Source organism: Ciona robusta, chromosome 9, assembly GCF_009617815.1.
Source record: "Ciona robusta chromosome 9, ASM961781v2".
NCBI classification, from domain to species: domain Eukaryota; kingdom Metazoa; phylum Chordata; class Ascidiacea; order Phlebobranchia; family Cionidae; genus Ciona; species Ciona robusta.
This window is the reverse complement of record NC_143243.1, coordinates 5,114,882-5,129,132: the sequence shown is the minus strand read 5'-3', so window position 1 is coordinate 5,129,132 and position 14,251 is coordinate 5,114,882. Positions and strand designations below refer to the sequence as shown.

The 14,251-nt window shown below is 32.2% G+C and overlaps 1 protein-coding gene across 6 annotated transcripts in view; it reads left to right on the top strand.

Moving 5' to 3' along the window:
- The first annotated feature begins 353 nt into the window (after positions 1-353).
- LOC149731456 (uncharacterized) overlaps positions 354-14,251 on the top strand; it is a 27,453-nt gene continuing 13,555 nt past the window's right edge. For 3 of the 6 annotated variants that reach the window (XM_089884863.1, XM_089884861.1, XM_089884858.1), the window contains exons 1-23: positions 503-524; positions 715-1,130; positions 1,432-1,543; positions 3,718-3,814; positions 4,107-4,175; positions 4,667-4,819; positions 4,979-5,053; positions 6,050-6,175; positions 6,404-6,601; positions 7,131-7,206; positions 7,262-7,532; positions 7,806-7,933; positions 8,376-8,446; positions 8,661-8,777; positions 9,378-9,497; positions 10,051-10,176; positions 10,551-11,048; positions 11,329-11,510; positions 12,048-12,131; positions 12,342-12,466; positions 12,788-12,925; positions 13,274-13,459; positions 14,051-14,130. In XM_089884863.1, coding sequence (XP_089740989.1) covers positions 721-1,130; positions 1,432-1,543; positions 3,718-3,814; positions 4,107-4,175; positions 4,667-4,819; positions 4,979-5,053; positions 6,050-6,175; positions 6,404-6,601; positions 7,131-7,206; positions 7,262-7,532; positions 7,806-7,933; positions 8,376-8,446; positions 8,661-8,777; positions 9,378-9,497; positions 10,051-10,176; positions 10,551-11,048; positions 11,329-11,510; positions 12,048-12,131; positions 12,342-12,466; positions 12,788-12,925; positions 13,274-13,459; positions 14,051-14,130 — 3,442 coding nt within the window. In that variant the 5' untranslated portion in view covers positions 503-524; positions 715-720. Of the gene's footprint in view, positions 525-714; positions 1,131-1,431; positions 1,544-3,717; positions 3,815-4,106; positions 4,176-4,666; positions 4,820-4,978; positions 5,054-6,049; positions 6,176-6,403; positions 6,602-7,130; positions 7,207-7,261; positions 7,533-7,805; positions 7,934-8,375; positions 8,447-8,660; positions 8,778-9,377; positions 9,498-10,050; positions 10,177-10,550; positions 11,049-11,328; positions 11,511-12,047; positions 12,132-12,341; positions 12,467-12,787; positions 12,926-13,273; positions 13,460-14,050; positions 14,131-14,251 lie in introns of those variants that run through there. The other 3 variants (XM_089884859.1, XM_089884860.1, XM_089884862.1) reach the window with 3 other exon arrangements.

The following is a 14,251-nucleotide window of genomic DNA, read 5'->3' as shown; positions in this document are numbered from 1 at the left end:
CAATAACGACCACTGTATCTTTATACGCTGCGCACAGTTCACGTATGTCGTATGGTAAGTCGGGGTAAAATGGGACGTTTCTCCATCGGCGCTAATGTGAACCGTTGATGTGAACCTAAACAAAAATAATGCTAAAACAAAAATAATGCTTTATCTCGATAGATTTTTGAAATAAATCGTTTTAAAATTTTCAACAAGAACAGCGATGTCAAACATTTTAGATGTCTATGATAAGTCTGTTGAGCGGTTGTAAAAAAGGTTTTAAAACAAAGTTAACGTCGATTTGTTATTGTCAGTTTTCCGCGATCTTGTATTTTTGTTGCCGACGGCATTGACCATTGGCTCCAATTTTTAATATATATACAGCTTTCAGCTTTATGCAGCCTATAGTTTGTGAGAATAGGTCGCACCCGTATATCGTTTGGAGCGTCACTGGCTTCCAAATTGCAAAGTTTTACTTTTGCGCTGAAGATATTTTTTCGCACTGATTTGGGAAAAAAATGGAAAAAAAAATTTGCGAAGTGGTAAAACGTGAATAACTTTAAGTAGTTATTGTTTCCCTTTCAAAAAAACAAATAAATTAATACCTTATTCGGTTTTAATTTACCAAAAATCGCGTTTTCTGCTGGTATAGATACGTCTTCACGTTTTGCTCTTCAACTATTATGACCCTCCATTTTTTTAAATATTTAAATTTCTATCATTTACTTGCAGATCAGAATGCCATTTGGTCCTACATCCTCTCTGTTAAGCTCCAACAACCAAATGAGCTTAGGCAGTAAGAATAAATCGAACTCTGTACATTTTAAAGATGTTCCTGAAGTTGACATCAACCCACAATACATGTCAAGCTACAGAGCCAATACTTTGTATATAAACACTGCACAACCTGAACGACAAGTAATTGGGAAAAGAAATGTCCGTATAACTGCAAAAAACAAACCAACCATAACAGAGGACGTGAGGTCCCATATACCACCGGAACCTTTTCATGTTAGCGAACTCAATTCGTGGAATGCAATTTCATCGTTATCACCTCGCAACAAAATGAAGGATTTATCAAAAGTTTCTGAAAAGAGCAAAGCTTTGGAAAAGTTGAAAGAAGTCATTAACTTCCAGAAACATAACAGGTCAGTTTGTTGTAATTTTTCTGCATTTTTCCGAACACCGTTTATAAATTGCAATATCTACTTTTTTGTATTAGCTGCTAAAAAAAGTTTTTAATTATATATATATATATTATATTATGCATGTCATATTAATTGAACAATGGAAATAAAATAAAACATATTCTTGATTGAAAAGTTTGCAGGCAATAGAGTTCTTATTTTCATAAAAAAATAATAATATGAAAATCAATGTCATGATATTACATGCCAAGTAAAGTTTTTGGAACACCTAAAACATTTCAACATAAACAAAATATTTTAGGTCGTCCTCGGACCATGACATATCGCAACCAACAAGCACTGATGTAATGAATTATGTTCATGGAGATATGGGACGAAAGATTGCAGTAGTTTCTGCACCTCCAGTATATAAGGTAGGCTTGTGCAGTTTGAACATGCAGGGATATTGTGAATAATAGGTCTATGCTTAGCACGCATGCCTGTAACCCAGAGGTAATGAGTTCAAGGCTTGTCGCTGCTACCATTGTGGGTGTATGTGTTCTTGGGCAAGACACAATTTCTCTAACCCAGTGGTTCCTAATGGGTTGTCCAAATTTCAACCATACATAGGCCTAAATATATATTTTTCAGAATAGAATTAGGTAATTAAATTTGTTAGAGAGACTTTATTACCTTTGATATTGAAGTATGTACATCATTCATGTGCACTGTATTATATTAGTCCCTTGGATGCAATTTTAAACAGACTCTTTTTTAATAAGTTTCTTTTAGTACATACTAGATATAGTTATCCGTTATTATCTATTATCATCGAGACAAGAAAACAGAATATGTCAATGCTTCATTGTTTATATATATATACAGTGGCGCAACCAGCGCGTTCAAAAGGGGGCTGTCATATTTATGTCTAGTCCACGTTTATCTCTGACGCGATAAAACACTCCCTTTATTGGTTGTGCACACGAATATATATCCTATTTTACGCGGTAAATTAAAACTAACACTACATTATTAAAAAGACGTATCTAAATTAATATAAACAGAGGAAACATTGTTGCAGATTTACGCATGTTAATGTAACGATTATTTACGTCAGAATACCTTTGATAAACCATTACGATTGTTCAATCACAAACGAGATTGTTGGTAAACAATCGTGTTTTATTTGCTCCCATACGATCTGTAGTTTTTGTATGATTTCTGTTTCTGATGATTAGTTTAAATCAGTGCTTGACAAACTATGGTATGCGAAGGCCTCCCAGGTGGTACGCGAGCACCTTATTAAGTTCACACCAAACGATCGCAAATGATCTTTTAGTGATTGTCGTGAGCATTATTTTAATCCACATAAATTACGTAGAGCGTGACATTCCATGCTATATTCCCTACACCGGTGTTCCTAATTTTTTAAACCTAGGCGTTGCTTTACGCGTGTACAGAATATTTTTGCAAGCCTATCTTTACTTATGCGCATGAAAAGGCAAACATTCAACCTGTTTTCAAGCACCTGCAGGCTAAATAATCAAGGGGACAATCGCTAATATGACGCAAATAATCAACGTGTGAACTGCTATTATGACGTAATCAATTCCCAGGTCAAACAATCGCTATTATGACGCGATGAATCCACGTGTGAATCCCTACTGTTTCGTAATAATTATGCTGCTTGGCTGAGGAAAACATCGTAAATATACAGCAGTGCTACTTCTGGAACATATTTAGGTTGTTTATTACCGCGCCTGTTGCCCTGTTTAATAGGCAAATTACTTTTATTTTCAACTTTGAGAAAGGCAGTGCCAAGTTCATGCCCGCGGAAAAAATAGGTGTGCGTGCGGTTTTTAATTTCACTATTTAAAATGAGTTGTTCACGAGCCTTTAGTAGTTTAGTATGTAGGTGGTTTGAGAACGCTGCTTGAACCAAAAAGTGGTACGCGAGTAGATAAAGTTTGGTAACCACTGATTTAAATGCTGATAAACCGCGATTATTATGCATTTTAATTGGTGCAAATATAAGTGCGAGGAGCGACGCTATCAGTAAATTGGAACCAACACAAATTGTAATATATTATTATAAAGTATCGCCCCGGCAGAGCTTGGACAAAGGCCAAAAAACGTGTTCGTTGGCACCGCACGAGAACCAGAGTTTTATTACGTCACTTTTCACGAGAATAAATTCACAACGATTGCTTCGTTTGTTAAGTGTTGAATGTATGCTACCACATGCGTCTTCCTTTATTTCCTACGCCGGCGCAGAGCGTAAAAATGTGACGCTCATACACGATGTTTCGATCTCGTGGTTGGTTGTGCAGTTAGCACATTCCTCCAGATTGTTATATTATGAAACGTCATAATTAATAGTTACGTTACAATAGGACAAGTGACGTAACAATTGAACGAAAAGTTATTCCAATTTTAAGCGAACGAATGTAATATTAAATGCAACGCGCGTGTGTGTGCGTCTTAGCACTTTCTGGCTGCGTGCGTGTCTGCGGAAAAGGGGGCTGTCATGACAGCAAAACAGCCCCCCTGGTTGCGCCCCTGTATATATATATTAAATTACCAAGTTATCATTGTAATTACTCACCAGGGATTTAATGAAGCGAAGACAAGAGTAAGGAGCGTTGTCCGTTTAAACGAAGATGAGACAATTAAGTCAACTATTAAGTCATCAAATGAAACTAAAAGTAATCATTTTGTTATATTTATATTATATACTGTTTTTACACAATAAAAACTTTATATTTACACTTTTTTATGCAAATAAATAACAATATAAATAATATGTATATCAACGACAAGCAAATCTTTTTTTTCCAGATTAAACCTGTTTAGCATATATCATTTAGAATACAAATGTTATTTAAGAATTTGTTTTTTTTTGGCAAATGTATAATTTTGTAGAAATTTTTTTTTTATTCAACTGTAATCCATTAGTGGTTCTCCCAATGATTTATATTGACGCTGTATTATTGGTAGGAAAAAAAGAATCCGCCAAAGTAAACGTTACTGACCACCGACCTACAGCAAGGAAATCAAGGAAAACTGGTGGGTTGAAATGAAAATGATAAAGAAATGAAAACATTCCAGTTTTTCAATAAACCAATAAAAAGTTATATATATTATAATATTATATAATATATATAGTTTTAATAACATTATTAAATATAAACCAAGGTTAAAAATGTTTTCAGCTTTGCAATTTTGGTTCAGATACGTTTTTTATATTTGTTTAAAAAATATAGTGGAGTGAGGGAAGATGGGACACCTTTTCATTTTATTTTCTTGTCCCAATTTGTAGCAGATAAAGTACATTCAAATAATTATGTATCCTCACGACTTCCATAGATCGATGTTAATTGTTAAAAACCTGATCAGGATGTTTGGATATTATGTGCTAAAGGTGTCCCATCTTACTCACAGTACTACATACAGTATATATATAATATATATATATATAAATTTAACATATTATAGAAATATGTTTTATTTTAAACTTAACTGACTTATTTTAGCATAAAACTAAAAAAAATTCACAGGAAAACCCACAATCTTGGAAAGAAATCAGTTTTCAACGACGCCTTCATCGTGGAAAAAAGGGAAAGTTATTGCTGAACGAATCTTGCAAATTCCGTCACAGAAAAATGAAAATTTTGCACCGGATACTATATTACGTCTACACCAACCACCAGGTAACTTTTGTTTGTAAAAATGCTAGTTTTATTAGTTACGATCAATTGTTTAAATCAATAATTTTTTTTTTAATGAGAAATTTTTAAAGTTTTGGCAATTTTTAGTTCTTTAATTAAATAAATTTGTATTAAAAAAAGGCTAAAATATTTTTATTTAAGCTGAAGAACCACCTTTGTCAGGATCTTCCCAATTAACTGAAGATCATCATGTCACAGATGCTCAAGATGTACCAGGTAAATTTCCCCACCAAACTTTAGGTTTTTAACCACCAAATTCAGTTTTTTACCACCAAACTTTAGTTTTTTTACTATCAAACTTGGTTTTTTTAACACCAAACTTTAGTTTTTTTACCACCAAACTTTAGTTTTTACCACTAAACTTTATTTTTTACCACCAAATTCAGTTTTTTACCACCAAACTTTATTTTTTTACCACCAAATTCAGTTTTTTACCACCAAACTTTAGTTTTTTACCGCCAAACTTTAGTTTTTTTACCACCAAACTTTAGTTTTTACCACTAAACTTTATTTTTTTACCACCAAATTCAGTTTTTTACCACCAAACTTTAGTTTTTTTACTATCAAACTTGGTTTTTTTACCACCAAACTTTAGTTTTTACCACTAAACTTTATTTTTTTACCACCAAACTTTAGTTTTTACGACTAAACTTTATTTTTTACCACCAAACTTTATTTTTTTACCACCAAATTCAGTTTTTTACCACCAAACTTTAGTTTTTTACTACCAAACTTTAGTTTTTTTACCACCAAACTTTAGTTTTTACCACTAAACTTTATTTTTTTACCACCAAATTCAGTTTTTTACCACTAAACTTTATTTTTTTACCACCAAACTATATTTTTTTAAACTAAACTTTAGTATTATAATAAACCATTTGCTTTTTTTGATGTTCATATTAGAAAAAACATTGTGGCATAAAAACATATTTGTTAATCTATCTTTCAAATTTTATTTTTTGGCATTAGTGGTTTTTGCACTGTAATAATAATAAACATCCACTGAATATTTGAAATATATATCTAGCTTTATTTTGTATAAACATATTAAAATTAGTTTAAATTATAAAATGTTATCAAGTTTATTCATGTTTTCCTATTGTGCCTTTTTCTGTCCAACCAATTCTCTGTTGTTGAAGTTAAAAAAAGATATTTTGAAACAAAATCATTGATTTGTGTTAAAATAAGTATTATATATATTTATATTTGTAGGTATTTTATCCGAACAAACGAGAAGTATCCTTCATGATATTCAACTAACCCCTACTAAACAAACAAGAAAACCAATGAAACGACGACCAAAACCAACTACACTGAGTGCTCATAAAACGAAATCAGGTTTTTATGAATATTATACTTATTAACTTACCAAACTTTACAATATTACGCTGGCCCTTCTAAAAATCTGTTGTTTTTATTGGTTTAAACAGACTTTACAGTTTTTTTTGTGTTTTTATGGCACAAAACTTCTTAAGACGATAAAAAAAGGAATATTAACAAGGAGTGTTTGTCAAGAAAGCATTGTTTCTGCATTGCAATATTTTGAAATCATTTACGCATTTTCAGGTGCGGGTCAAAAGCCTCCCAAAATCCGCCATTACGACAGAGATGAAGTGAAGCATTACATGGCAGGGCAAAAGTTAGCGAGAAAAAAGGAAATGTTGGATTCAATGAAAAAGCAAAAAGAAGCAAAAGAGCGAAAACTTCAACAGCTCAAAATGTTGGATGAGAAACGCAAAGAAGGAAGATGGAAAACACATCATGGTAATTTAAACTTGAAATTATCAATGTATAAATATTTTGATTTCATTTGTGTGAGGTTCATTCTATTCTGTATTGGTAAGGTTCTTGGGAACCTGGAATTTAGGCCAGATTTGTCCCATTACCCCAACGCCCTTGTACGTCCGAAAGTGTCGTCCCCGCGATAGTAAAGTCCTTTATTCATATTCCAACTCAAGTCCTAATTCTGTCTTGATTCTTGACCTGCAGTACTCTATTTGCTGACTATATTTGCGAACTCGTTCTCACGAGATTGGCAAAGACCTGGGATTAAGGCCGACCATTAGATTTCACCCATTACCCCAACACCCAGGCCATTTATTAACGTCTTTGATGTGAAAACCAGTGTGACTCTGTTCTGTCCTCCATCCCAAACAAAGTTTTCTACTCTCTAGACACCGCTGATGTCTTGAACTGAGTCTTACCACACAGTGTTTTTGAATATCAAAATTTATTCCAAATTTCATTTATTTATTTCTTGAATAAAATTTAAACACAATTTTTTAACTTTTAGAAAAGACACAAAAATCATATGCAGATTCTGTGGATCTAACTGCTATTTCAAACACAACAAGCACCAAATTTGAAAGGTAATTTTTTTTATCATTTTAAATTGAATGTTATGTATAATATATACCATTCCAGGCCCCAATCTTCTATTAGTAACAACAGCAGTCCTTTATCACGACAAGTTCCAGGATTCCTTGAAAAACTTGACATGTACCTCAATGATGGTACATCACACATACCATATGAAGATGATTCAATTGTTGTGAAAATAAATGAAGATAAGGATACTTCCCAAAGATCCGAAGCAATAAATCCAGCTGATAAAGAACTAAACATTTATAAATCGTCATTGACATCAAAACTTGATCGAATAGCTGCGCTCAAAGAAAAATCAAAATCTTTACAGGTAGAAAATGTTAGAATCTGCATTTTTTTAGCAACCTATATAGAACTAGTCCAAAAAGTTATTTGCGTGCCTATATTTTTAAAAAACTCATCTAAAAATGTTTTGCGTGCTAATGTTTTGGCTTTCTTTTATCGGTGTAGTCCTCTTTGTCCAATATATTATAAATGGCAAAACCCTTTATACCCTCCTTGCCTACAAGCTGCATTTTATTTTCATTATTATCAAATATTTTTTAAACATTTTTTGATATGGTTTTTTATTTTCTCCCTCCAGGACAAAATAGCTTTTCAGTCACAGAGAATATTACACAAGTCACCAGTGGTTGAAACACCTCCTGCAAATGTTCAATATGATAAAGATACAACATATGAAAAAATTGATAATGACAAACGATATGAAAAGTTTGTAAATTTATATTTTGTTTTATTAATTTTTTGTGTTATAAATCTACATTATCCTAACTTCAAATATATTTAAAATTTTTAGTATATTTACTCATGGCATGTTAGTAAATACTGTATATGGCTCTGTTGTGGTGAAATCCTGCTAATAATAATGATATGAAACAAATATTGCTAAATCTGTCAATAAAGAATTTTGTATAAAGTAGGCTGGGGTAAGATGGGACACCTTTCACTCATTTTTCTCGTCTTATTCCGTAGTAAAGAAAGAACATTCAAAGATTTATAAAAGCCTATAACTATTATAGACCGTTGTGAATTGTTTAAAACACGATCAGGATACTTGGATATTATGTGCTAAAGGTCCCCCTCCCTACTATATATTTTTTTAATATAACTTAAATAAGGGTAATTTTTTAAATTTGAAATATATATTTCACAGAATGTTTGAACCTCTTGTGGAAAATGTCAACGACGATGTTAATGTCATTCAACGAGACGAAACGAACTATGGTCAGTTTCATGTTTTAATGGTAGCAAAGATTTAGAAATATTTTATTTAAAAAGACAGGATATAGCGACAAATCAACAGTTGTTAAAACATGCTTACTGTTAAAAACATATTTACATTTAATTGGAAAAAAATAAGTCATTTTTTCCAAAAAAATTACAAAAAATTTAGTGTTATATTTTTCATCAAAAATTGTCAATTTTTTCAAAATTTCAGCAGTGTCTGGTAGTATGAATAGTTCCAGCAGCACTGCTATCTCCTCACAAGAAAACAGTCGGTCAATATTTGAAGATATACCTCAAGAAAATCAACCATCATTTACTGGACATGAAGGTCAAATATTTAAACTTGCAAAAAAGCATGTAGTAGGGTGGGGGGAGATCGGGACACCTTTAGCACATAATATCCAAATATCCTGATTGTGTTTTAAATAATTAACAACCGTCTATGGGAGTTGAGAGGATACAGTTTTATAATTCTTTCAATGTTCTTTGTTTGCCACCAAATGGGAAAAGAAAATATATTAAAAAGATGTCCCATCTTTCCCCACCCTACTATATACAAGTTTTTTATGAAAATGGTTATGTAAGCAATTTAAATAATTCTTGAACACAGTACTTCCTAAATATCTGACCTCATGGAAAATTTTTATAAATCCAACTCAGTCAGGATAATATGAAAAGCTGTGATAACATTTAGCTAAAATTTCTAAGAAAAAAATAAAAAAAACATACAATTTTAGGAAAAATATAGCAGAGTTTACATGTAAATGTAGGAGACTGTTTTTTGTATTTTTTTTATGCTGTAAAGCTACTGTATTTAAATTGGGTAATTCAATTTTGTTCAAGTTAATAGGGAATAGACATACAGCTTATTTATCCCATTATAAATTTATCAATATTATATTAACAACCTATTTTTATTTCCCCACAGAAGCAGACCCGATTTTATCCAAACCAATGCTTAACAAACCATTGGATAATCTTCTCCAAGTTGAGTTCTGCAGCGAGAAAAATCTACCAAAGCCAAAAGAAAGCATTGTTGTTGCATCAGGTTATGCCTTTGAGATTTAATAAATAACAATATGTGTGATGATCATGCTACACCATGGATGTTATTCGAAGCTACCGACTATACTAGTCGGTCCCGGTTGCTATTGGTAACCCCATTTTTTTTAATTGGCTTATTAAATTTTAGTTGGTGAATTTTCCCGTTTAGTCGGCCGACTAAGTTTCTGTGCATTACTTATTACAGAAATAGTCGTCAAAATCTCCGACTAAAATTATTAATTATTACTAGGGGGCAAAATTGAAGGCATGAAACTTGTCCATTAACACTTTTCAAAGTCCAATATTTTACAAACTTAGTTTTTAACAAACAGACATTAAATTTTAGATTTTTTTTTACAAAATGTACAAGGAACCAATTATATTAACTAAATGAATATTTTACAAAAAACCTACAAAACACGTGATTGAATCTTAAAATGTATAAATAACTAAATAAACATTTTTTTCAAAAAAAAATGCAAAGCATGATGGAATCTCAAAATGTACAGTTCGGAGCGTTTTATCTACAAAAAAATATGTTAATTTTTATGTTACAGAATTTGAACATTTTCACACCAAACCTGGATTTGGTGATAAATGGGGAATACCCAGTGGTGATAAACATAGTGTGGCAAATGTATTCAGTCGTCGTTTTGTCCATTATGCTTCTCCTACCAGAGAAAGTAAGTTTCTGTCGAGTTGATAATATAGTAGGGTGGGGGAAGATGGGACACCTTTAGCTTTTAATATCTAAATATCTTGGATCTTGTTTTGAGCAATTAACAACAGTCTATGGAAGTCGTAAGGATACTGTTTTATAAATATTTTAAAGTTCTTTGTTTACTACCAAATTGGAGGAGAAAACAGATTGAAAAGTTGTCCCATCTTCCCCCATCCTACTATATTGTAAATTTAACAAGGTTGTGTAATTAAAGTACTAAGCTGTTCTATTTAGTTTAATAACATTTTTTTTTCAATAACACACTTGTTTTGCGGGTTTATATTTCTTTACTAACTTGCTTTATAAACAATATCACTTTCGTATATTTTTATAAAGCAAAAAACCAGAACCAAAAGAACAGGAAACTGCAACGCTCTTCTCATCTTGATCATGAGCATGATGATATTCCATTACATGAGTCACCAGTTTTATCACATGAACCAGTGTTGTCAGCTTCACTTCATGACCCAGTGTTGCCAGCTTCACTTCACGACCCAGTGTTGCCAGCTTCACTTCAAGACCCAGTGTTGCCAGCTTCACTCCGCGACCCAGTGTTGCCAGCTTCACTCCGCGACCCAGTGTTGCCAGCTTCACTTCGCGACCCAGTGTTGCCAGCTTCACTTCGGGATCCAGTGTTGCCAGCTTCACTTCGCGACCCAGTGTTGCCAGCTTCAAAACCTGACCCAGTGTTGCCATCGACGAACGAACCTCTCCCACCCTGTGATGTTGACAGCCTGATAACATGGTCACATAAACTTAAGCAGGAATCCAGCCACGACGAAAGTGTTGCCAGTTCAGTATCAACTTTTAATGAAGATGACTATCTACCTAAAGGTTAGTTTCAAATTTATAAAACATCTGACCATTTTTTCATTCTGTGTATAGTAGGGTGGGGAAGGATGGGACACCTTTTCATTCTATTTTCTTGTCCCATTTGGTAGTAAACAAAAAACACTCAAATAACTATAAAACCGTAACCTCAAGACTCCCATAGACCGTTGTTAATGGTTTAAAACCTAACCAGGGTATTTGGATATTTTGTGCTAAAGGTGTCCCGATCTTCCCCCATCCTACTATATAAACAACAATCTTCACACTGTTTCATGTTCCCTAGCTCGTACGACTCACGAAACAAGTTTAAAATATTCCCCTACAACATTGGGGCAACGGATGTGTTTAGAACTGAACAGATTTGAAACTGTAGACGGGGCAATAAACCAGATCAATCAAACTGAATGTGTTGGTGCAATCTCACTAGCACAACAGGAAACTGTATCTATTGGTCAAGTACTACAGGTTGTACAACTGCCATATAAAAATGTAACTTGGTTTATTCTCGCGTGGCCAAAAAACGACAGTTATTATAACACAGGTGTTTATACACCTCGTGTCAGCTTCTGAGTTACCATGTATGTTACTTTGTGAGTGATTATTTTTTTGGATTTTTTTTTTATTCATGGCTGATAATTTGGGCATCCCATTAGTGACCACTGGGTTGGAGCAATTGTTACTAATTGTCTTGCCTAAGGACAAATACGCCTACAATGGTAGCAGCATTGAGCCTTGATCCCATTACCTCTAGGTTAGAGGCAGGCGCGCTAACCACTTTGCCACAGTGATGGACTTCATAAGTTAAGACTCTGGTATACAACAGGGCATGTTATTGGTATTTTAACGAGATACCCTAATGATATTTTATTAACTGTTCATATAACAGTGATACTGAAAAGCAAAAATTGACAAAACAAATTTAAAAATTTTAAAAAATCTTAGTCAATGCCACAAATTTCTTGTTTAGTAATTTTTTATATAAACCTTTGAATTTTTTCATAGTCCCGACAACTTGAACATCAGCGAGAACTTGATCGATTAGCCCAGGAAGCCAAAGCTGCTGCTGAGATCAAATATTCGTTAGAAGTGAGTACTGTACACACGGAAGTTTATCTTAAGCTAATTACCTATTTTTTTCACTCTTTTTAATTTTTTTTTTCTTTTTCCCTTTTTTTTTTAAATTTTATGAGCTTGTCAAGATCTTAATAAAAATTTCTTAAATTTCATTTTTCAATAATTTTTTTTTTTGTGAAAATATTTTAGTAATTAATATTTTAATAAATGGATTATATTTAGCAGAAGAAAGAATCATCAGCTGAACCTGAGAGTGAATATGCCATAGTACCACCAGTCTCCAGTGAATATGATACCAATGTACCACCCCTTTCCTCACTACGAATGCACTCATATGCCTTATATTCGTAAGTTTTGTTTGTTTATTTTCTTTCTTTTCTTTTGTATATTTATTTACTTTTTATTTTTGTTTTCTTTTGTTTATTATCTTTCTTTCTATTTCTATTTTTATGTTTATTATCTTTTTTTCTATTTCTTTCGTTTATTTATTTAATTTTTATTTTGTTTTTTATCTTTCTTTTTATTTCTTTTTTTATTATTTTTTTTAAATTTCCAATTCTTTTATTTATCTTTCATTCTATTTATGTTTCCTTGTTTTATTTTCTTTTTATTGTCTTTCAATCTATATATTTTTTTGTTTATTTATTTTATTTCTATTTTATTTTTAGTGAAGACAGCACATTGGAAGGGTCTTCCCCTGACAGCTCTTTATCAATCAAACTAAAATCACCTGCTGGGAAATCCCCGGTTCGAACATTTCGAAACGAGTACTCTGATGACAGTAAAAGTATTTCCGAAGATATCAGGTATTTAAGTTTATTTTCAAGATTTAAACATGAAGTACAGTTTTTCACTTTCATTTAGTGGTGTATAGGATAATCTGATAACTTTATTTGTCTCTTCGATCATGGTAACAAAGATTTTGAAATATTTTTTATATTAAACGAAAGGCCGAATAGCGACAGAACAACAGTTGTTAAAACACGCTTACAGTTAAAAACATATTTACATTTATTTGAAAGAAAATAAGCGTGGTCGCTACACCTAGCTAATATTTCTGTCTTAATTTATTAAAATTAAGATGGTATCATTAAAATTCTGCAATGCGTAGAAACAAAACTTATAGTTTTTCTCACAGCTAACATATATTTCAGCTTATCAGTAACAAAGGAACCATCCACCTCCAGCATACACGATGATATAACAGCCAGTACATCGGATACAATACACGATAAAGATGATTCACTCGACACAAGCGTTACATTCGACGAAAGTTTAACTGAGGATGAAATAGCTGAAATATCAAGACGAGCTATTGTGCCTTCGGAAAGCCAGAGGCGGTAAGTTGCATTATATTTGGTAGGGTGGGGTAAGATGGGACCTGTTTCATACTATTTTCTCCTTTCATTTGGTGGTAAACAAAGAATATTTACAGAATTATTGTAGGGTTAGGTAAGATGTGGCTCGTTTTTATTCTATTTTCTCGTCCAACTTGGTAGTTAACGAATAACATTTTCAGAATTAGATAGATGATGTTTTTATTCCATTTTCTTCGCCCACTTACTAGTAAACAAAGAATATTTACAGAATTATAGTAGGGTGGGGTAAGATGGGACGTGTTTTTAATCTATTTTCTCGTCGCACTTAATAGTAAACAAAGACATTTTTGAGAATTATAGTAGGGTAGGGTACGATAGAATATGTTTTTATTCTATTTTCTTGCCCCACTTGGTAGTAAACGAAGAATATTTACAGAAAACTTACCCCACAATAAAATATCTCTCTTAATTTTGTTTAAAACATTTTTTTTTGCGTTGCTAATTGTTAAAAAAAACAATCCGAAAAATGGGAAATAAGTGCTAGCAATATACCATCTTACCCCACAATAAAATATCTCTCTTTATTTATGTTTAAACATGTTTTTTTTTTAGTCACCAGCGTAAGCTTGCTTCACCACATCTTGTGAAATCAACATCATATACTGATCCATCATCAGATGAAGCTATGCAGAGTAAATATGTGTTTTTTTATTTAAAAAAAAACCTTTTTTATCAAAAAAAAAAATTAAAAAAAAAAGTTTATATATAAACAAACTTATTCAAAAAACTTTAAAAAAAATTATTAAAAAAAAA